At 31.2% G+C, this 22,639-nt stretch overlaps 1 protein-coding gene across 1 annotated transcript; it reads right to left on the bottom strand.

Annotated features, from left to right (window-relative positions):
* Positions 1 to 3,231: 3,231 nt before the first annotated feature.
* LOC114346296 (uncharacterized) lies at positions 3,232 to 3,850 on the bottom strand. Its single transcript, XM_050663001.1, has 2 exons — positions 3,718 to 3,850; positions 3,232 to 3,686 (listed from the first exon to the last, which is right to left on the bottom strand). The coding sequence occupies exons 1-2, from the start codon at positions 3,848 to 3,850 to the stop codon at positions 3,232 to 3,234; spliced, it is 588 nt and encodes a 195-aa protein (XP_050518958.1).
* Positions 3,851 to 22,639: the final 18,789 nt, after the last annotated feature.

Genomic DNA, 22,639 nt, shown 5'->3' with positions numbered 1-22,639 from the left:
ATATTTCAAAAAATCACTATATATATATATATATATATATATATATATATATATATATATATATATATATATATATATATATATATATATATATATATAATGTCATTTAGTCTTGGATTTTTGGCTTCTAATTTTTCTATATGATTGAATTGTTTATTTATTTGCTTTTGAACGACCTCATTAAAATTTAAATCTACGGAAACAAACAATGCTAAATTTTGTGAGAATGATGTAACCTTTTCACTTGTTTTCTTTATATTATCATTTGTTATTAATATAGTTTCGGATTTAGATAAGAACTGTGAATAAGTGTCATTATTTTCTTTACTCAATTGGTTTATTTGTAAGGTGACTGTTGTCGGATTTTTGTTTTCTTCACAAATATTTGTTTCAGATATGGTTAAAGGAGGACGACTTAAACAATCAGCATTTTGATTTAATTTACCTGGTTTATAAATAATTTCATAGCTATATTCTTCTAATGCTAATCTCCACCTAACAAGTCTTGATCCAGGGTTTTTTACGTTAAATAGCCATGTGAGTGGTTTATGATCCGTATAAATGAAAAAGTTATTTCAGCACAGATATGGTCTAAAGTGTTTAACACTCCATACAATTGCAAGCAATTCTTTTTCTGTTGTGCTATAGTTTGATTCTGCTTTGTTCAAGGTACGACTAGCATAAACAATAGGTAAATCATCTGGTACTTTACCCTGAGAAAGTATGGACCCTATTGCATAATTACTAGCATCCGTTGTTAAGACAAAGGGTTTGGTAAAATCTTTATATTGGAGTATTGGTTCTGAACAAAGTATTGATTTCAGGTTCTCAAATGACTCTTGTTGAATGCTTGTCCAATTAAATTCAACATTTTTTCTCAGCAATTTTGTTAAAGGTTGTGTTAAAGCACTAAAATTTTTTATAAAGCGGCTATAATAACCAGTGAGACCTAAAAAGCTCTTAATATCTTTTTGTGTTCTGGGTATAGGAAAATCTGTAACAGCACATATTTTCTTTTCGTCCGGTTTGACACCAAATTCAGTTATTATGTGTCCTAAATACATTACTTCGCGACGAAAAATTCGCACTTATCTGGCTGTATTTTTAAGTCAAATGTAGACAATCTTTCGAATACTTCTTTTAATCTTTTATTATGATTTTCTAATGTATCGGCATGAATGACTATATCGTCGAGATAGAAAAAACATCTATAATTTTGTATTCCTGAGAGGACAGTATTCATTAGCCTTTGAAAAATACTGGGAGCATTTTTTAATCCAAATGGCATTCGTGAATATTGATAATGTCCAGAAGGAGTTGAAAAAGCAGTCTTTGGAGAATCCTCAGGATCCATTTCGATCTGGTGAAATCCTGATGTTAAATCTATTGTTGAAAAATATTTTGAATGACCCAATTGGTCTAATATATCGACTATATTCGGAAGTGGAAATGAATCTCTTATAGTAATATCATTTAGTCGTCGATAGTCTATAACAATTCGCCGTTTTTTCTTTGCTGAAGCATCGGCCTTTTTTGGTACAACCCAGAGGGGCGAATTAAACGGCGACGTTGATTCTTCGATAATATCTTGATCTAGCATACCTTTTATTTGAGTTTCGACTTCATGTTTGTGTACTTCAGGACACCTCTATGATTTAGTGCTAATAGGTACATTAGAATTTAAAGAAATTTTGCAGGTTATGGCATTTGTACTGGTAAGTTGATCTCCTTCAAGATAAAATATGTTATTTTATTCCTTGCAAATAGAAATTAAAGATAATTTTTCTTCACTATTTAAATTATCTGTTCCCAAGGCATTTTTTTAAATTAGCAATTCTGTTAGAATTCGTATTACCTTTATAAGAAGACATTTTTCGTATGTTTGCATTGCTTTGTAAATTTGGAATTTTTTTTTATTGCTATTTGAATATCTTTTAATTCAACATCCGTTTCGGTAGTGTTTACGTTTGAAGTTAAAAAGAAATCATTTTTTACCTTCACAACACTAGGACATAAAAATACACATTTAAGGATTTCGCGTTCGGGACATAATCCTTCGCTTAATTCGTTATTTATTACTTTAATTTGAACAATTGTTTCAGTTCTGGGAGCTAGAATAATTTTATTACTTTTTGAGTTAGAATTTGAGCTTTGTTCGAATATATGAGTCTTCTTGGACTGAAAGTCTGAATAGGATTTTGATTCATAATTTAGTGAAGAGCTAGAAATTTTATTTGTGCATATCTCATTTTCATTTGATTTTTCACATTTTGGACTTGAATTTTCTCTGATTTCAGAGTTAGATTGAATTGGTCTACTACTTAAGGTTATTTGGATATCATTTGAGGTTTCTAAATAAGAATGATCTTCTGTAGATTTAGAGTCATAAGTAATTATTTCATGAGTGCGATAATTTGTCTCGATATTTTGATCTCTTAGAATTTCGTCATTATTGTTATTTAGTGTAAGTTTTATATAGTCAATTGGAATAGAAAATTTTTTAAAGTTTAATTTGTTTTCTTTATAATCAATTTGACATTTATTTATTTCAAAAAAATCGCTACCTAGTATACCGTCAAAATGAAGAGGAAAATCGTCATAGAAAACATGACTTTGGACAAAATCTTTGACCTTGAAATTTATGTTACAACTACATATAGTTTTATTTGGATTTAAGACATTTTTATCAATACCTCGTAGAGTAATAAATTCGGAATAAATTTTTGGAAGGTCTAGTATTATAGTGCTAGATCTAGCACCTGTATCGATTAGAAACTTGCAAAAGAGTTGATTACAATTATTATTTACTATGGGCAAATCTACATAGGAAGTGACTGAGAAGTTGATGGTTGCGATACGACCTGAACTGAACGAACTCCTCGAGAATCGACCGCTGCTTCTCGAGGACTCTGTAAGTTTAAAGGATTTGTTGGATTTTTGTTTTTTATTGTTAAATTCGCGTTTTCTACATTCTTCTATAACGTGACCTCTGTTTTTGCAGTATCTACAAAAACGTGGGGAAGTGTTGGTATAATCTTTTCTTAAGTTTAGAGGAAAATCGGAATTTGAATTTGAATTTGAGGGTTTATAATTTCGATTTTGAAAATTTGGTTTTTGAAGATTTGTATTAGGATATTTTGGATTTTGAAAACTAGAATTTTGAAAATGCCTAATATTTTTATCTAAATTGTTTTTATATCGACAGTTGTTTGAGGAATGGTTATTTCGTTTTCAAATATTACAAAATGGTCTAAAAATTTCTTGCCTTGATAACTGTTCCTGTTCTTCGGCAACTGCTACAGCAACAGCTTTTTTTAAGGAATCTGGATTTCGGGCTTTGATAAGAATAGAGAGGTCTTTGTTTAATCCTCGGATAAAGACATTTAGTGCTTGATTTTTTAAAAGTTTAGTACAAGCATTTCTTGCATCTGGAGATAAATTTGGATCAAGTGGATTTATTAATTTTATATAACAGTTCTCAACTTTATTTGAAAATGACATTACATTTTCACTGGGCATCTGACGTAAGGAATGTAATTCCAATTGCCACTGACCTTCCGTTCGGCGTTCAGAATAAGCATCTAATAAGAAATCTTTTAAATCTTTCCATGCATCAAATGTTCGGTTTCTAGTTATGGCCCTAGCTTTATCAGTTAATTTAGTTTCTATAATGGCTAATAAAATTGCTTTGGATTGTTGATTGTATCTAGTATTGAAGTGGATTGAAGATTTGGATTGAATCTAGTAGATTGTAAGCTTTATCACAATTATCTATGAATTCGTATAGTTTTGATTTTGTACCATCGAATCTTATAAGAAGTTTTTCAGCTATTTCAATTGATAATGACATGCCATTAGAATTAGAAGTAGTAGAATTTGAGAAAGAATTTGAGTCGGGAGAAGGTATTTGTTCGTCAAATAATTTACTTATATCAGGTTATATGGTAGACATACATTTATAATCTTTTACGTTTTTTTTATGACTTAGTACATAGGTATGAGACAGAATTTAAGAAGGAATGTACTTACATGCAGAATATTAATTTTATGGTTAGTCGCATAGTCTCTTATTCCTGGTTCACCTCTACTTCAGATTGTTACTACAATAGGGTAGTATTCACTTGGGCTGGCACTGGATTTGGAACTGGATTTGTACTGGACCCTAATGTAAACAGTTGTTGTAGTGGCGAATTTTCCACACTGACAGTTTCTTCCGAATGTTTCCTCGAAGGAAATAAGCCAATTCGAAATTTCCTCAGCTTTTCTTTCTCTCAACAACCAGAGGAACTCTGTTGCTGAGATCCCACTTCTGACACCACTTTTTTGTTATGGAATACTATGCTGCTAATTCTTCTCCGGACTAATTCTTCTTTTTAGAATAAAATTACGTAGAATGACGTAGATTAATTTATTATACTGGAAAATGAAAATTACAATGTTACGTTTATTTCTTAAAACTATGAATTTATAGGTTCTGTTATCTACAATCATTTACCGAGGTTTTGAATGGATTTGAGTACAAGAGATTGGACTCAAATATTAATAGTAAAATAGCAAATACGGATAGCTTATCGAACAAAGAAATTGGCGAAATATATTATTGTTACTTATAGATACGAAGTATTAGACAAATAAACTAGAGAAACTTATTTATTTTAAATGGGAAAAAATAATTATGAATAGTATTAATTCTGATTTTCAGTAGCAAATATTAGTGTTTTAAACATGAGAAACTTTTCATAATTGTAAATAACATATACCGGGTGACTAAAAGCTATATAAAAATACATAGGTATATTAATATCGCACATATGAGTAGGTAGGTACATTACACTTTTTTATAGTCAAAAAAATGGCACATCTCATCAATATTCCAGACCAAAACCAATTTCTAAAAAACCGTTTACTTGGAAAAAACAAAAAAGCCATCTTCACTAAATTCTTTCTGTCTCTCGACATAAAGCAAACTTGAATTTCAAGTCATTTAGAAAACCTCGAATGTAAGACTTATCTAAAATTCGCAAACCCACTATATCTCATTGTCAGTGCCACCATTGACAAAAGCTGTACAATCTTTCGCCTATGCTTAATTTCTCCAAATAGATGTGAATAGTTTCCATAATGATATACATCTTCCGATGTATATGAAACCTGATTAATCCTTATTGTTACTCGACGGTATTATAAAAACCAATCTCAAGATTTCCTTTACACTCTTTACAGAAAACTCATCCATATCAACCGCTATCTACGTGCGAACTCCAGTCTTTACCTTCACAAATTACTTGAGTCATTACTACTTATATTTCCAGATCAAGACGCTGCCGCACCGTTGAGATTATGTAAAAAGATCTTTCTTCTTTAACCCTTAACTACAGACATCCTATTATTAGCACGTAACAACAGATCCCAGTATTTTTTACCGCTTATTCGAAAATAGAGTCAAAATATAAAGTTAATAATATAAAACAAAAAAATTATGCATTATGTGTTTTTTTGGAGTCTCTAGATATGAGAAAATGGTAAAATAAGTGATTTTATTATTATAATACAAGATTTTTAAAGACTAATCTATTAAACCAGAAATTTTGGTAACATTTTTGGTCTATTGAAACAAACGGTCATAAATGCTATGAACAAAAATTTAGACTTTTTTTTAACAAATAAACGTAATAAAGAATCACAAAAGAAACATAAAATAGCATTTACGAAAATTTTTAAATCCATGAAAAAAATCTGCAAGGTGTAAAATTGTCACAGAATTAAATGGCAATTGCATTTTTGCAAAGTTGCCTCAAAATTTTTATCTTCAAATTTAGCCTTCATGGAAGGTCAATAATGACTACCACAGTCCATTTATTCACTTTTTCCCTAAAAAAACAAAAAAATAATATAAACATTTCACATTTACAAATATAGTATCCATATAAAAATACTTACTGAAGACAGACATCCGGTAATTTTTACCGGTTAAGATTTTTGATGTGTGCTACAAAAGAAAATATTGATAATACACGCTACACGCTTTGACCAGCACTGTTATACAAACTGCCCGAGAGGTACAGAGACACATGAACTTGTAAGTGGTGAGGTTACCACGAAATCCGCATTTTGGAAATACCCACCGGTAAAAAATACCGGATCTCTGTAGTTAACGGTTAAAATAAGCCTTGGTCCAAAATGGTTACCGCAAAAACCATATCAAGAGGAGCATCCATAGGCATCTACCTGCAATTAAATCTCAATCCTAACGAAAAATGACAGAAAAAACAAACTACGGTATGCCCGGTATTTGGCAAAATAAACAGTACTGATATTCGTATGCCTCAAATTTGTATGTGCCAGGAGCCAAAACGTACTGAGTGGTTTCCGAACGTCGTTATAACGTATGTGAATGTCGTGATAATTTTAGGTGCTTCCGAATGGTTCTCAGGTTTTCAGAAAAAAATTTTATGGTAGAGTAATATTTTCGGTAATATTCACGAAAAGGGTTTAAGCTTAAAATCAACAATGGTTTCAGCAGGGCGGGATAACCTGTCACACTACCAGGGAGTCTCTTCGAATACCGTCTGCCACTTCGAAATTTCAGACTGGAATTAAAGACTTTTTCGTGCCAGAGGCAGTGGCGGATCTAGAAATTTGCCGTGAGAGGGGAAATTTGCCTTAGGGGGAACTTACAATGAAAAACCATCCAAAACACCTAAACAAGATAAACTCAAATTACATAAAAGAGAGAAATAATAACTTATAATCAATAAGTTCCCTTAGTCTTCTAACTAGCGTGTTTATTTGAGTGAATTTGTCCTTCTGTAATTTCAGTTTCGTGTCAGCTAATATATTTTCATGTTTGAACAATTTTTTTCTTTAATTTTGGACCTTGTGAGGAGGGAAAATATCCTCATTTTTTCTCTCCGTAGATCCGCCACTGGCCAGAGGGCATCTTTAACATCTGTTTTATCGGGAACGTGTGACTTCGTGAATAATGTTTGCAGGGCTATATCATGTATACTAGGTATATAAACAATCATAAAAATTTTAATATTCATTTCAGTACTGTTTATTTTACCGCATAGTGTATTACAGAATAAAAAAGCCAAGAATCAGAATAGAACAGTAAATAAACCTATAATAAAAAATGCAACAAAGACGGTTAACCTATTACTACATTGTTATTTTCTGCACATACAATGACTTATCAGAAAGGGAGTCTGAATATATACGTTCAGTCTACTAAACGCTGGTTTCCCTCCTTCGATTTGAGTCTGTGTATTAAAACATAGAAGATATAATAAGCAAGTAAAATAAAAAATGATATCATACATTTAATACTAAATCATTACAAAAAAGACCTACAAAAATTTAAAATATGAACGTAATAAAGTAACAAAAACATTTATGTATGGTTGAGAATAATAATTATTATAGGGTCGATAGAGTATATAAAGCGACAAAGTCTTTGCACAATACGAAAAAACTTAACAAAATCGCTTTTATAAGTTGTGAGTAAATTAACCTAACCGTAAAACAGATATATAAAACCAAATATAAAAACAAGCTATAGATTTATAGATATCTGTATCAAAGAAAACCGTTTATCAAAACTTATGAAAAAAATATATGGATAGATATATCACCACAGTAAGATAATTCGTCAATTAAAATGTCTCTTAACTCACAGCACAATATGAATTAAATAAAGTTATTCTGCAGAATCAATACGAAGTTGCAGCAACTAAAGTAAATAACTATATTACATTCATTCATCCATTAATCATTACAATCCCTAGAGATTAAGCTAACATCAAGGCGTTCAAAATCCTATTCTTGGTTGAGGTGGATTACTCCTCTTTGTCATTTATAGTTTGCTGTGTGTCTTTGCTGTCGTGACCCTTTCCCATTTCTTCCTGTCGTTGCACTGAACTTTCCAATAATTAACGTTCATTGCTCTTATGTCTTCTTCTGCATCATCCAGCCGTCTTCTTTTAGGTCTTCCTCTACACCTGGACCATAGTGGTGTCCAGTTAGTTACCCTTCTTAGTCTAAGAGCTAGAGCCGAAAAATCATCGTCATAAGTAATATGGAGTTTGGCATGTGAAATGTGTCTATTGTATGTTAATAATCATGACCCCTTTCAGGCTGACACCTCAATGGATACAGGAAGTGGCAACAAGGGATGAAAGGGGAAAGTTAGTGTAGTCTTTAAAGGTTTTCACCTCCTATTTTGTTAAACTTCCATCGATTTGCATGAAAATTGGTCACTAGTTAGAGCATACCCCAAGAAATAAAAATGATTTGGTGCCAACTTGCACTTTTCCTCTGGGGGTGGATACCACCCCTTCTCGGGGGTGAAAACTATTTTATTAAAAATAACTTCACAAATAGATAGAGGGACAAATTATAAGTAAAATATGTTATATCATGTTATTAAAATAAATCAATACTTTTTGAGTTATTAAAAATCAAAGATTTGTCTGTTTAAGAACACATGCGTGAAGTTACGGATGATAAAAAGAACATATTAATTAATTGTATGTTACTAAAATATTATTTTGTTTATTTCGATATTATAAATTTAGCAAAAGTGTATTCGAATATGTCAAATGTACCCATTATTGGACACCCCCAGTTTCTGGAAATATTCAGTTTATATTCATAGAAAAATTCAATTAAATATCGAAATAATATAAAAATAATATTTTACTAATATACAATTAACTAATATGTTCTTTTTATCATCCGTAACTTTACGCATGCTCTTAAATAGACAAATCTTTGATCGTTAATAACTCAAAAAGTATTGATTTATTTTAATACCATGATATAACAAATTTTACTTAAAATTTGTCCCTCTATCGATTTGTGGGATTCTTTTTAATAAAATTGTTTTCACCCGCGGGAAGGGGTGGTATTCACCACCAGGGTAAAAGTGCAGGTTGGCACCAAATCAGTTTTATTTCTTGGGGTATGCTCTAACTAGTCACCAATTTTCATGCAAATCGATAAAGGTTTAACAAAATAGGAGGTGAAAACGTTTAATGACTGTACTAACTTTCCCCTTTCACCCATTATTGCTCCTTCCTGTATCCACTGAGGTGTCAGCCTGAAAGGGGTCATTATTGTCAATATACAATGGACACATTTCACAGGAAAAACTCCATATTACTTATGACGATGATTTCTCGGCTCTAGCTGTCCGTCTATCTCAACATATCTGAGTGTGGGCGTCTCTGTATACAGGGTGTTTGGTAAATAATGGGCCATAGCTTAACCTCAGGTTCCTGAGGTTAAAATAGGCCGATTTAAACTAACTTACCTTAGTACAAAGTTTATAATATCCGAGATACAGGGTGTCAAATTTAAACTTTATTTTTATTTATTATTGAATATTTCCTGACATGTACGAGATAACAACATGAAATTTGGTATGTGGGGGTTTTTTGGGTAGAGAAAACTAAATTCCCTACCAGAAATTATGTATTGTCCAGAGGGCGCCACATACGCCTTTCAGCGCTCATTTATTATGTTCAATTTTTTTTAGCCCCCACTCTGTATAATTCTGACATTAAATTTTTTATTCTCCTATTAGTTTTACTTAAAAAAGGTATACTCCTTTCATCTCCCTAAACTCACCGTTTTCGAGATAAACGCATTTTAATTCTGCGATACACCATCATTTTTAGCATATCATTGTAGTTCCACCCGAAAAATAACTTAAAACCATAATAATTGTGCCAGTTCTCAAATTTATGTCATTGCATCGCAAATTCCATTTGAAGAAATTTGCGATACATTTTTGGATAATTTTATGGTTTTAAGTTATTTTTAGGGTGTAACTACAATGATATTATGCTAAAAATGATGGTGTATCGCAGATTTAAAATGCGTTTATCTCGAAAACGGTTGAGTTTAGGGAGATGAAAGAAGTATACATTTTTTAAGTAAAACTAATAGGAGAATACACATTTTAATGTCAAAATTATACAGAGTGAGGGATAAAAAAAAATTTAACGTAATAAATGAGTACTGAAAGGCGTATGTGGCGCCCTCTGGGCAATACATAATTTTTGGTAGGGAATTTAGTTTTCTTGACCAAAAAAAACCCCACATACCAAATTTTATGTTGTTATCTCATACCTGTCAGGAAATATTCAATAATAAATAAAAAAAAAGTTTAACTTTGACACCCTGTATCTCGGTTATTATAAACTTTTTACTAAGGTAAGTTAGCTTAAATCGGCCTATTTTAACCTCAGGAACTGCCACTTTCGATTAGAAGATTACGTCTAAGCTTACAATAGGCAAGCAAGCTATCAACTAATCCAAACAACCCAGCCTAACCCTATGCTTTTTCCACACATTTCCATTCTAATTACATTCAAAATCCTAATCTTCGACCATCATTTAGCAAAAGAATTAGCAACTTCACATTTCCGAGTATTATGCATACCAGTTTGATTATGCTCCCCCTTGGACTATACAAATTCCGTATTGTAATACAGATCTGTCCACTTATACTAAGGACAGCAACCCTTCAACTCTTTTTACAAAAAGAACTTATGGTTACAAAGATGGCAACTCGTACCAAACAATAAATTGCGGCAAGTAAACCCAGATCTATCTGCGAAAACACCAAATTTAGTAAAGCGAAGGGAGCAGGTTGTACTACATCGTATCCGAATAGGGCATACCAGACTGACGCACGAACACCTACTAAGGAAGGAACCTCCTAGAACGTGCTACGCCTGTGACACCAATATAACCGTATAGACGGAGAGCTAGAGCCGAAAAATCATCGTCATAAGTAATATGGAGTTTTTCCTGTGAAATGTGTCCATTGTATATTGACAATTATGACCCCTTTCAGGCTGACACCTCAGTGGATACAATAAGTAGCAATAAGGGATGAAAGGGGAAAGTTAGTGCAGTCATTAAAGATTTTCACCTCCTATTTTGTTAAACCTCCATCGATTTGCATGAAAATTGGTGACTAGTTAGAGAATACCTCAAAAAATAAATCTGATTTGGTGCTAACTTGCACTTTTACCCTGGTGGTGAGCACCACCCCTTCCCGCGGGTGAAAACAATTTTATTAAAAATAACCCCACAAATCGATAGAGGGACAAATTTTGTTAAAATTTGTTATATTATGTTATTAAAATAAATCAATACTTTTTGAGTTATTAAAGATCAAAGATTTGTCTATTTAAGAGCATATGCGTGAAGTTATGGATGATAAAAGAACATATTAATTAACTGTGTTGTAGTAAAATATTATTTTTATATTATTTCCATATTTAATTGAATTTTTCTATGAATATAAACTGAATATTTCCAGAAACTGGGGGTGTCCAATAACGGGTACATTTGACATATTCGAATACAGTTTTGCTAAATTTATAATATCGAAATAATATAAAAAAAAAATTTAGTAACATACAATTAATTAATATGTTCTTTTTATTATCCGTAACTTCACGCATGTGCTCTTAAACAGACAAATCTTTGATCTTTAATAACTCAAAAAGTATTGATTTTTTTAATAACATGATAAAACAAATTTTACTTATAATCTGTCCCTCTATCGATTTGTGGGGTTATTTTTAATAAAATAGTTTTCACCTCCGAGAAGCGGTGGTATCCACCCCCAGGGTAAAAGTGCAAGTTGGCACCAAATCGTTTTTATTTCTTGGGGTATGCTCTAACCAGTCACCAATTTTTATGCAAGTCGATGGAGGTTTAACAAAATAGGAGGTGAAAACCTTTAAAGACTGCACTAACTTTCCCCTTTCACCCTTATTGGTACATACTTCCTCTATCCACTGAGGTGTTAGCCTAAAAGGGGTCATAATTATCAATATACAATAGACACATTTCACATGCCAAACTCCATATTACTTATGACGATGATTTTTCGGCTCTAGCTCTTAGACTATTAGGTCACATTGTTATAGACTGTCCATTATATTATCTGGAAAGACAAACTAATGGACTACCAAGTGATATAAAGTGTGCCTTAGACAGTGCAGAGTGTGACAAAATCATTGGGTTTTAAAGGAAACTAAATTATATAACCAAATATAAGTGCTACTTTATGAACAATTTAAAATCATCTTTAAAAAATCTCTATAGTTTATATTTTATATCGATTTAATATGTATTGTACCACCGCTAATAACCTTTTATGTTTGATGCGGGTTATTTCTAATAAAAAAAAGTAGGGCGAATAAAAAACAAAGCATGAAAACAGAGGAAATGTAAATGAGATTGTTCCTAAATGACTCTTGAAAAGGCGTACTCTGATTAATAGTCTAAGAGCTAGAGCCGAAAAATCATCGTCAAAAGTAATATGGAGTTTGGCTTGTGAAATGTGTCTATTGTATATTGATAATTATGACCACTTTCAGGCTGACGTCTCAGTGGATACAGGAAGAAGCAATAAGGCATGAAAGGGGAAAGTTAGTGTAGTTTTTAACACTAGAAAGTCGGGCTTAGCTTACCTACCTAGAAAGCCGGAAGGGATCATTTTGGCCCCACTTTCTTTAATCAATTAAAACTCAGTTTAAAGAAATTAAATCTGCTCTTGACGATAGAATCTGATTTTATTTTTTACTTTCATTGTTTAACACATTCTCTGCCTATCAAAAACATTCGGAACACCATACAGTTTGCAGTTTTTGATGTTTGCCACACATTGCCTTGTTACAGCCGCGGCAATGATTGGAAGTATGATTTCCTTTACAAAATATTTTCAACCGATTTTTTTGTTGTTTTTGGATAGTAACAGTGATACTTGTTGGTAGACCTGGTGTTGCTAGGCGTAGTTCTAGATTTTGGGAGGCAAAGTATGGGGCCCATAATTCTTCGCACAGCCGAAGAATAAACTTACAAAGACTGAGTCTACTTCCAGTTATTTCTTTATAAATAACCCATGCATTTATTGCTTCCAAGCCAAGAGTATTATAAAACACGTACATAAGCCATCGTCTTGAAGTTACTTTTGTAGTATAAAGACGCGGCATTTGGTCCCCTACACCCACAATTGTATCTTTGTGTTCACCAACAATTTTATCTTTATTACGTAGATGATCAGTACCAGTATAAGGGTAACCATTTACAATAAACATACATAAATATAATTTTACCCATCCGACAGGAATTTGAAAGAAAGGCTCGTCGAATTTCCCAGAAAACGATAATAACTTACACAGGGCCAATTTGGCCCCTTTAGGCTTCTATGGTAGATTTGTTAGATATATATATATATATATATATATATATATATATATATATATATATATATATATATGTATATAAAGGGTTGTCTACAGCTAATGCCGTTTCCCTTCCCTCAGCCAGGACTTCCATTTTTTTCGATCATCCCAGTCTCCGTCTTCCAATCCTTTCTTAGACATGGCTTCGTCGACTTCATTTTTCCAAGATCTTCTCGGTCGTCCTCTTCTTCTCGTTCTTCTTGGGCTCCATTCTGCAACCTTGTTTATCCAAGTGTTTTCTGCTCTGCGTACGTGGTCGTACCATTTCAGTCTTCTCTCGTCTATATATTGCAGGGCATCTTTTTCCACTTGCATTCTTCTCCTTATCTCCTCATTTGTTATTCTGTCTCTTCTGGTGAGACCACAGCATCTTCTCCAGTATTCCATTTCGGTTGCCAGAATGCTTTTTTGGGTTTTTTTGTTTATGACCCAAATTTCTGCGGCATATGTCATGATGCTCCTTACTCTTGTTTGGTATATCATTCTTTTTGTTTTTCCCTTGATGTTCCTATTCCAGAGTACATTATTGATGTTCCTATTCCAGAGTACATTATGGAGTTGTCTGATGCAAGATCTTGTACCCAATCTACTTTTTATTTCTGCTTCTGTTGTTCCGTTTTTAGACATTATAAAGCCCAAATATTTAAAATTCTTCGTTCCTTTTATATCAACTTGTTCTTCTACTTCTAAGTTTTTTACGTCTTCTTCCGATATTACTAAGTATTCCGTTTTCCACATATTTATTTCCAGGCCCACCTTTTTGTATTCCTCTTTTAGTTTTCTTACCATGTAACTGATATCCTCTTCATCTTGAGCCATCACCACCTGATCGTCTGCGAAACACAATGTGTAGAGATAATCGTCTCTTATCTGTATTCCCATACCCCTACACTTTGTCTTCCAAGTTGTTAGTGCGTGTTCTAAAAATATTTTAAATAGTGTCGGTGACGTTGGGCATCCCTGTAGTAACCCTTTTGTTGTTTTGAAGTTAGCAACTACCTTGTTTCCGATTTTTATATTTACTTCATTTCCACTGTACATGTTTTTGATTGCTTGTGTTAGGTTAGGTGGTATCCCTATTTTAGTCATTGCTTTGTACATTTCTTTCCTTGGCACGGTGTCGTATGCCTTCCTAAGGTCTATAAACGCCATGTGTACATCTTTGTTCTTAGCTGTTTTTTTCTCTATTGTCTGTTGTATTGTATGGATATGATCTAGACATGATTTCCCTGCTGTGAAACCTGCTTGTTCTTCTCCGATTTTACCTTCTATATTTTTCTCTATTTTGTTCCTGAGGATCCTGCCATACAGTCTTTCCATTGTAGCGATGACGCTTATCCCCCTGTAATTTTCGCAATCTTTTCTGTTACCTTTTTTGTATATAGATGTTATGTAGGCTTCCTGCCATTGTTTAGGGATGTCCTCTCCATTTATTGCTCTTTCCATGATTCGGCATATCATTCTTCTTAATTTCTCTGTTCCGTATTTGATTAGTTCTGCTACAATTCCTTCTGGTCCTCCAGCTTTATTGTTCTTCGTAGAATTTATTGTTTGTTTCATCTCTTTGTCTGTTATGACTATTTTTTCTTCCTCTGTGGTCATTATTTTTTGTTCGTCTCCATCGATGCTGAATTCTGGTCTTTGCTCTATCAGTAGATTTTTATAGTGGTTCTCCCACTCGTCGTCTGGTATGTATTGTATAAAAGTTTTCTCTTTCCTGTTAGTTCGTAATGATTTCACAATTTTCCAGGCTTCTGAACTTCTTGTTCCTCCCATATTCTGTTCTATACTTCTACATGACCTTTCCCATTGTTCATTTTTTTCTTTCGTTGTAATAGCCCTAACTTCTCTGTTCTTATCTCTATATTTACGGAGGTCTTGTGGATCTTTTGTGCTTAGGTATTTATGGTATAGTTCTTTTTTTCTTTTATTTTCTCTAAGGTGTCTTCGTGGAATTCCCATTTGTAATTTTTATCTCTTGTATTTTCTATTTCTCCTAGCGCTTCCAGACCTGTTTGTATTATGCTTTCTTTTATGTGTTCGTATGTCCTGTTGATATTCTCCTCAAAACGAAATTCCACTAGCTTCTGATCTAATCTTCTTTGGTACAAGTTTCTTATGGAGTCGTCCTGAAGTAAGTGTATCTTCAGTCTTTTTTCTGTTGGTAATTCTTTAGGTGGTTCTTAGATTAGTTGGTAATTCTTTAGATTTGTTAGAAAAACCATTTAATAAATTTAGTAAACAATATTTTGTTGTGCTAAATAAGTCTTTGTATCAAAATTATAAAAGTTATAAAATATGAAATTATTATTGCCTCAAATAAAAAAACTACAATAACTTCAAATCGCAACAGGGACCAAATTGGCCCCTCCGACTTTCTAGTGTTAAAGGTTTTCACCTCCTATTTCGTTAAACCTCCATCGATTTGCATGAAAATTGGTGACTAGTTAGAGCATACCCCAAGAAATAAAAATGATTTGGTGACAACTGGCACTTTTACCCTGGGGGTGGATACCACCCCTTCTCGGGGGTGAAAACTATTTTATTAAAAATAACCCCACAAATCGATAGAGGGACAAATTATAAGTAAAATTGGTTCTATCATATTATTAAAATAAATCACTACTTTTTGAGTTATTAACGATCAAAGATTTGTCTGTTTAAGAACACATGCGTGATGTTACGGATAATAAAAAGAACATATTAATTAATTGTATGTTACTAAAATATTATTTTTATATTATTTCGATATTATAAATTTAGCAAAAGTGTATTCGAATATGTTAAATATACCCATTATTGGACACCCCCAGTTTCTGGACATATTCAGTTTATGTTGATAGAAAAGATTCAATTAAATATCGAAATAATATAAAAATAATATTTTACTAACATACAATTAATTTATATGTTCTTTTTATCATCCGTATCTTCACGCATATGCTCTTAAATAGACAAATATTTGATCTTTAATAACTCAAAAAGTATTGACTTATTTTAATAACATGATATAACAAATTTTCACCCGCGGGAAGGGGTGGTATTCACCACCAGGGTAAAAGTGCAAGTTGGCACCAAATCAGTTTTATTTCTTGAGGTATGCTCTAACTAGTCACCAATTTTCATGCAAATCGATGGAGGTTTAACAAAATAGGAGGTGAAAACCTTTAATGACTGCACTAACTTTCCCCTTTCATCCCTTATTGCTACTTCCTGTATCCACCGAGGTGTCAGCCTGAAAAGGGTCATAATTTTCAATATACAACGTACACATTTCACAGGAAAAACTCCATATTACTTATGACGATGATTTTTCGGCTCTAGCTCTCCGTCTATAACTTATTATCTTTGTATTTTGCTTTACCATTGCCTTATTAGGTTTTTGGTTGAATCTTTACATATAATTTTCACTGTTTTCAGTTTTAAAAATTTTCTGTTGTTATTTGATCGTTGACTTCCGTTTTCTCTCTCTCTCTCCTTTTAGAATCTCGTTTTATTTAATCTTATTTATTTATCGTTTATTTTGCTGATAATGTTTTGAGGTCAATACATCAGTTAATTATTATAATATAATGATATGATTGACGCATAACAGTATTCACATATTATATCTTGAATTATTTTACATAGTTCCTTAACTGAAATTGATTCTTTAAAAAATTGTTGGAAGTCGTGAATCGTCCCTGTTGCTAAATCATCTGTTTCTTATTATTTATTCATATCCTTAAAAATATTCGAGCTTCGGGAAGTAATCCTGTAAGTATATCGCATTACACAGGGTACAATATCAGCATGTGTGGGTATTTTTTGCTTTTTGGCTTTTCAGAATGGATCACAGTAATATAGTTTTCGAACACAAATAAAATGGTTTCTGAAAATGTAGGTTGAACTTTCACATTTGTTTTTTACTTCTAAGGATTTAACATAATATTTTTTTTATATATAATTTTTATGTATAATTATATAATAATATATATTTTTTTATTTAGCTTAAATTCCTAGACAACTAAGGCCATTGGCATGGTACCGTTGATTATTGGCATGGTACCGTTGATTTATGCAATTATTATTAAAAATTCTTCTTCTTCTTCTTCTTAAGGTGCATTCTCCATTACTAAGGGTTGGCTATAATTACAGCAAGTTACACTCTATCTTGAGCGGTTCTAAGTATCGAATGTATATCCATGCCTGTCCAGATTCTTACTTTCTTCAGCTAGGAGCATTTTCTTCTTCCTGGGCCTCTTCTTCCTTCCACTTTCCCTTCCATTATGAGTCGTAAAAAGTTTTATCTTTCTCCTCTGTAAATATGTCCTAGATAACTCATTTTTGTGTTTTTAAAACAACCCCCTGTGTTTATATTCAGCCCCAACCTATTTCTCTCTCTGGTTATGACATTCAAAAGTCGTTGCAAACCTTCAGCACTGTCCGCAAGAATAACAGTGGCGTCTGCGTATCTTAAGTTGTTTATGTATTCTCCGTTGATTTTTATTCTTTCTTAAATATTTTCGTGCTCATTTTGAAACATCTTTTCGGAATATACAGGGTGAGTTTTTAGTGCGGGATCGGTCGATAACTCCATTATGGTATAAAATATCGAGAAAAGTTATTTAAAAAAAATGTAGGCAATGATATTCTCCACGCTTGGAAAATATGTCCATTTCTACAGGGTGATCAGTAACTGCGTGGTATATCAAACATATAATTTTTTAAATGGGACACCCTATATATTTTTTTATATTTATATTCCCCTCATAATTCTTGTTCATATAATATATGGTTTTGCATTACTATACAGAGTATTTAACAAGTTATGACCATTTTTATTTCGAAATCACTATGAGATTAACACCCGGTATATAAAGAAGTAATTCGTAGACAATAATTTGTTTTATGTAATAAGATAAACAATATACTGTAGTTTTTAAATTAAGTCCAATTCACATCATTGACGAATATTTGTATACAGGGTGAACTACAAAACCCAATTACGATTTTCTCTATTTTTTTAAATGAATCACCCTATATTTTATTTTTCAACATTATTGTATTTAATATATTCTTTCATTTTTATATAGCATTCCCTATATCTAAACTGATTACTTTGCGAGATATTTTTAGTTTTCTTCAAATTTCGGGAATACATTCAATTTTTCTAGTAGAAATAAGTTAGTATTGAGTGATAATTAAACAAAATTATTTTTATTAGATAAATAACTAACACAAAATATAAACCATATCAATATGCAGTGAATATACCAATAAATGTGATATTAAGAAATTATCATATTTCCCTAATACACAAGAATCGTAAAATTCCTACAAAAAGAGACTTTGTATTGTACCTATATAATAATATAACAAGATTATTTTTATTCAATAAATAACTTACATGAAACATAAATCAAAACAATATACAACTGATGTAACAGTTTTTATATTGGTATATCAACAGCATTCTAAGCCAAGAATTTTTTAGTAGAACATTCATTTTTATAAGCACTTTTAAACTACAAAACAAAATTACGATTTTCTCATTTTTTTTTAATAGATCACCCTTTATTTTATTTTTTTTGAAATATTGTATTTATGATACTCTTTCATTTTTATATAGCATCTCCTATGCCTAAACATATTAGTTTCTGAGATATTTTTAGTTTTCTTCATTTGCCGGGAATACATTCAATTCTTATAAATATAAATAACTTAACAAGTAAGTATTATGTAATAATATAACAAATATTTTCATTCAATAAATAACTAACAAAAAAATAATAAACCATAACAAAAATTTAATGAATGTGCTAATTAATGTGATGTTAAAGATTTAAGTCTAAAGTAAATGTTGAAAATGACCACTTTCAACGTCTATGCAATTTTGTAACCGATATTCAAATGACCGAGCCACATTTCTAACATTTTTGTAAGTCAATATTATTAAAAGCTTCTTTTATTCTATTTTTCATATCATCAAGCGTTGTTGGATGCTTCTGGTATACAAGGTTTTTTATAGAGCCCACTTGAAAAAAATCAATTTTGGAAGAACTGGAGCACCGATGTATAAAAACCTCAACCGTCAAAAAATGTGGACCAATCACATAATCTCTAACAATATCACCTTAAAAACATTTATAGATCACCTAGTTTGAGTGTTAACAAAGTAGGGATTTCTTGATGCATATTAATGAAATTTAATATGAAAATTATATTATTAATAACTGTGGGTCACAATCTGCAATTAGGAATGTGTTACTAAAAACTTCTTGGCTTAGAATGCTGTTGATAATAATCTAAAAACTATTAAATTAGTTGTATATTGTTTTAATTTATGTTTTGTGTGAGTTGTTTATTAAATAAAAATAATCTTGTAATTTTATTATACACAAGATACCTATATTGTTTTTGTAGGAATTGTATGATTCTTGTATATTAGGGAAATATGATAATTCCTTAATATCACATTTATTGATACATTCATTGCATATTGCTATGGTTTATATTTTATGTTAGTTATTTATTGAATAAAAATAATTTTGTTTCAATACCAACTTATTTCTACTAGAAAAATTGAATGTATTCCCGAAAGTTGAAGAAAACTAAAAATATCTCCGAAAGTAATAAGTTTAGATATAGGGAATGCTATATAAAAATGAAAGAGTATAATAAATACAATATTTTTGAAAAATAAAATATAGGGTGATCCATTTAAAAAAATAGAGAAAATCGTAACTTGGTTTTGTAGTTCACCCTGTATACAAACATTCGTCAATGATTTCAATTGGACTTAATTTAAAAACTACAGTATATTTTTTATCTTACTACATAAAACAAATTATTGTCTATGAATTACTTCTTTATATACAGGGTGTTAATCTCATAGGGATTTCGAAATAAAAATGGTCATAACTTGTTAAATACTCTGTATAGTAATGCAAAACCCTATATTATATGAACAACAATTAAGAGGGGAATATAAATGTGAAAAAATATATAGGGTGTCCCATTTAAAAAATTATATATTTGATATACCACGCTGTTATTGATCACCCTGTAGAAATGGACATATTTTCAAAGCGTGGAAAATATCATCGCCTACATTTTTTCTAAATAACTTTTTTCGATATTCTATACCGTAATGGAATTATCGACCGATCCCGCACTAAAAACTCACCCTGTATATACCCGGGAACAGTCGCGCTCACTTTTGTCACGTAAGCAGTCACCCGATTAGATTAAATCTAACAATACGAATTTAAATACGAATTTAAAACATTTTTCTATTTTATAATATTTTTGTTGGTTTGTGATAGGAATGGCAGTTTTTGACAAAACACTGGTTTTTGGTTATACCGTTTTTTTTTTGCTTACGGTTTAACCTGGCGGTTATAACCGGCCAAAAAAACCGGTTTTTGGAAAAACCGGTTTTCGGTTTTTTTAATCCAATAGGTTACAAAGTTACATTTAGAATGCACTTTAGTTTGCGATACTCCATTCGACTCGATATCAATATGATCAAAATTAGTACTATCGAAAGAACATCAATATCAATATAAATAAAACACAATTTTTAATAAAACCATTTTATTCTATTAATTAATATATTTATTTATTATTTTATTATTATTATTATATATTTATTGATTATTATTAAATATAATATAGCGTAAGATTAATATATACATTGGATCGAAATAAAATTTGATTTGTGTGAATCCCAAAGATTTGTGAATTTCAGTATTCAGATGTAGAGAACAGTAAACCAAAATTATTATTTTACTACTGCTCAACAGAGAGCCCTGAAATAATTCAGGTTCTATCGTCATTGAATATATTATGAGAGTAGAATATAATATGCAATTATTAATTATTGTATTCAATTAATGATACAAATTTAATTTACCATTTAAAAATATAATCCTCTAAAATACCCACCATTTTCCTCTCCTCCCAAACCCAAAAAAAATCCCCAACCAGTTCAACTTATAAAAAATTTCCCAGACTCTTTGAAATGGGATTTAAAAAAATAATATCATCATAAATATTTTACTTAAAAATAAATTGGATAATGCAATTTATCTTTTATTTTTACTACCATAAAAAAATTATCATGTATTACTTTTAACACGTTTGTATATTTGTAGAATAGGTATATTTTAACTCATTTAATACTTCGTGTATGGGTGTATCGTTTTGAAAACGTAAGGAAATTCTTGGAGATTCGTATTCGTAATCAGTAATTCGATATTTATAGTCAGAGCATTATTTTTGGTAATCAGAAAAAGTCATTCACCCACTTTCAATGTCAAGAGTTAGGTGTGAAAAATAGATGATGTTTGCGTCTAATTCAACCAGATCACTTCTTATGTAAATATTATGATTACAAATACCATTTCAAGGAAATATTATAATAAAACTTATAAATTGTTTCTGGCTGATGTGAGATTGCACTTTCAGTTTGCTTCTGTATTTATAAAATAAAATAAAATTTGAATTATGGTTTTGTTTGGAATAATTACTTGAGAATAATAATTATGATTGGGATCCAAAATAATACCTAACCTAATCCTAATCACCGTGAAAACCTAATAACCGGTTTTTACTTTAAAAAGAAAAAACCGGTTATAACCGGGATAAAAAAACAACCGGTAAAACCGGTTATTGTGAAGTAAAAAAACCGGTTTTAGGTTTAAACCGGTAGGTTTTTCCCATCCCTAATTTGTGGTGTTAAAAACATCTATTTCTACCAATTTTAAAGCTATTTGGTTCTCACCAAAGGCATAAATTGCACAAATGAAAAACAAAAAAAATAAAAAAAAAATAAAAATAATAGAAAAAGAGTAAATTTTAATGAGAATATGGAGGAAAGCGAATCGGTACAAATTGCTACAGTTTTGAGTGAGGTGGAAATCAATTTAAAAGTTTGGAGAATGCTATACAGCTCTCCCGTGTGACTGCTGCATGATGAGGGCAACTGAGTGGAACTTATAAGATCTTTTAAAGTAGTAAGTGCGCATTAGGGTAGTTCAAAAATTTTTTTTATTATTTCAGATCGCTGTAGTGCACAAAAGTTGCCATTGGTATAGACGTGAAAAAAGCACCAATTATTATTTTTCTATTAATTTGTCTTCCAGTCGCGCAATGCCATCGAAGCTGGCAAAAATTGTGAAAAACCTTAATTTTTCATATTTTTTTTAAGCAGGCCAGATGGTTTTAATTGCGATCCTATACCACGAATTAACTACTAAAAGTATGTAAAATCAATATAAATGCACTTATTATACATTTGTTTCATATCTTCCGGTCGCGCAACAAAATAGAAAATGAGTAAAATTAGTAGTTTTTGCAAAATTTCAAAGTTTGACTGTTTACTA

The sequence above is a fragment of the Diabrotica virgifera genome, chromosome 10 (genome assembly GCF_917563875.1).
Source record: "Diabrotica virgifera virgifera chromosome 10, PGI_DIABVI_V3a".
In the NCBI taxonomy this organism is placed as follows: domain Eukaryota; kingdom Metazoa; phylum Arthropoda; class Insecta; order Coleoptera; family Chrysomelidae; genus Diabrotica; species Diabrotica virgifera.
The sequence above is the reverse complement of the archived record's forward strand: the minus strand, read 5'-3'. Positions and strand labels throughout refer to the sequence as shown.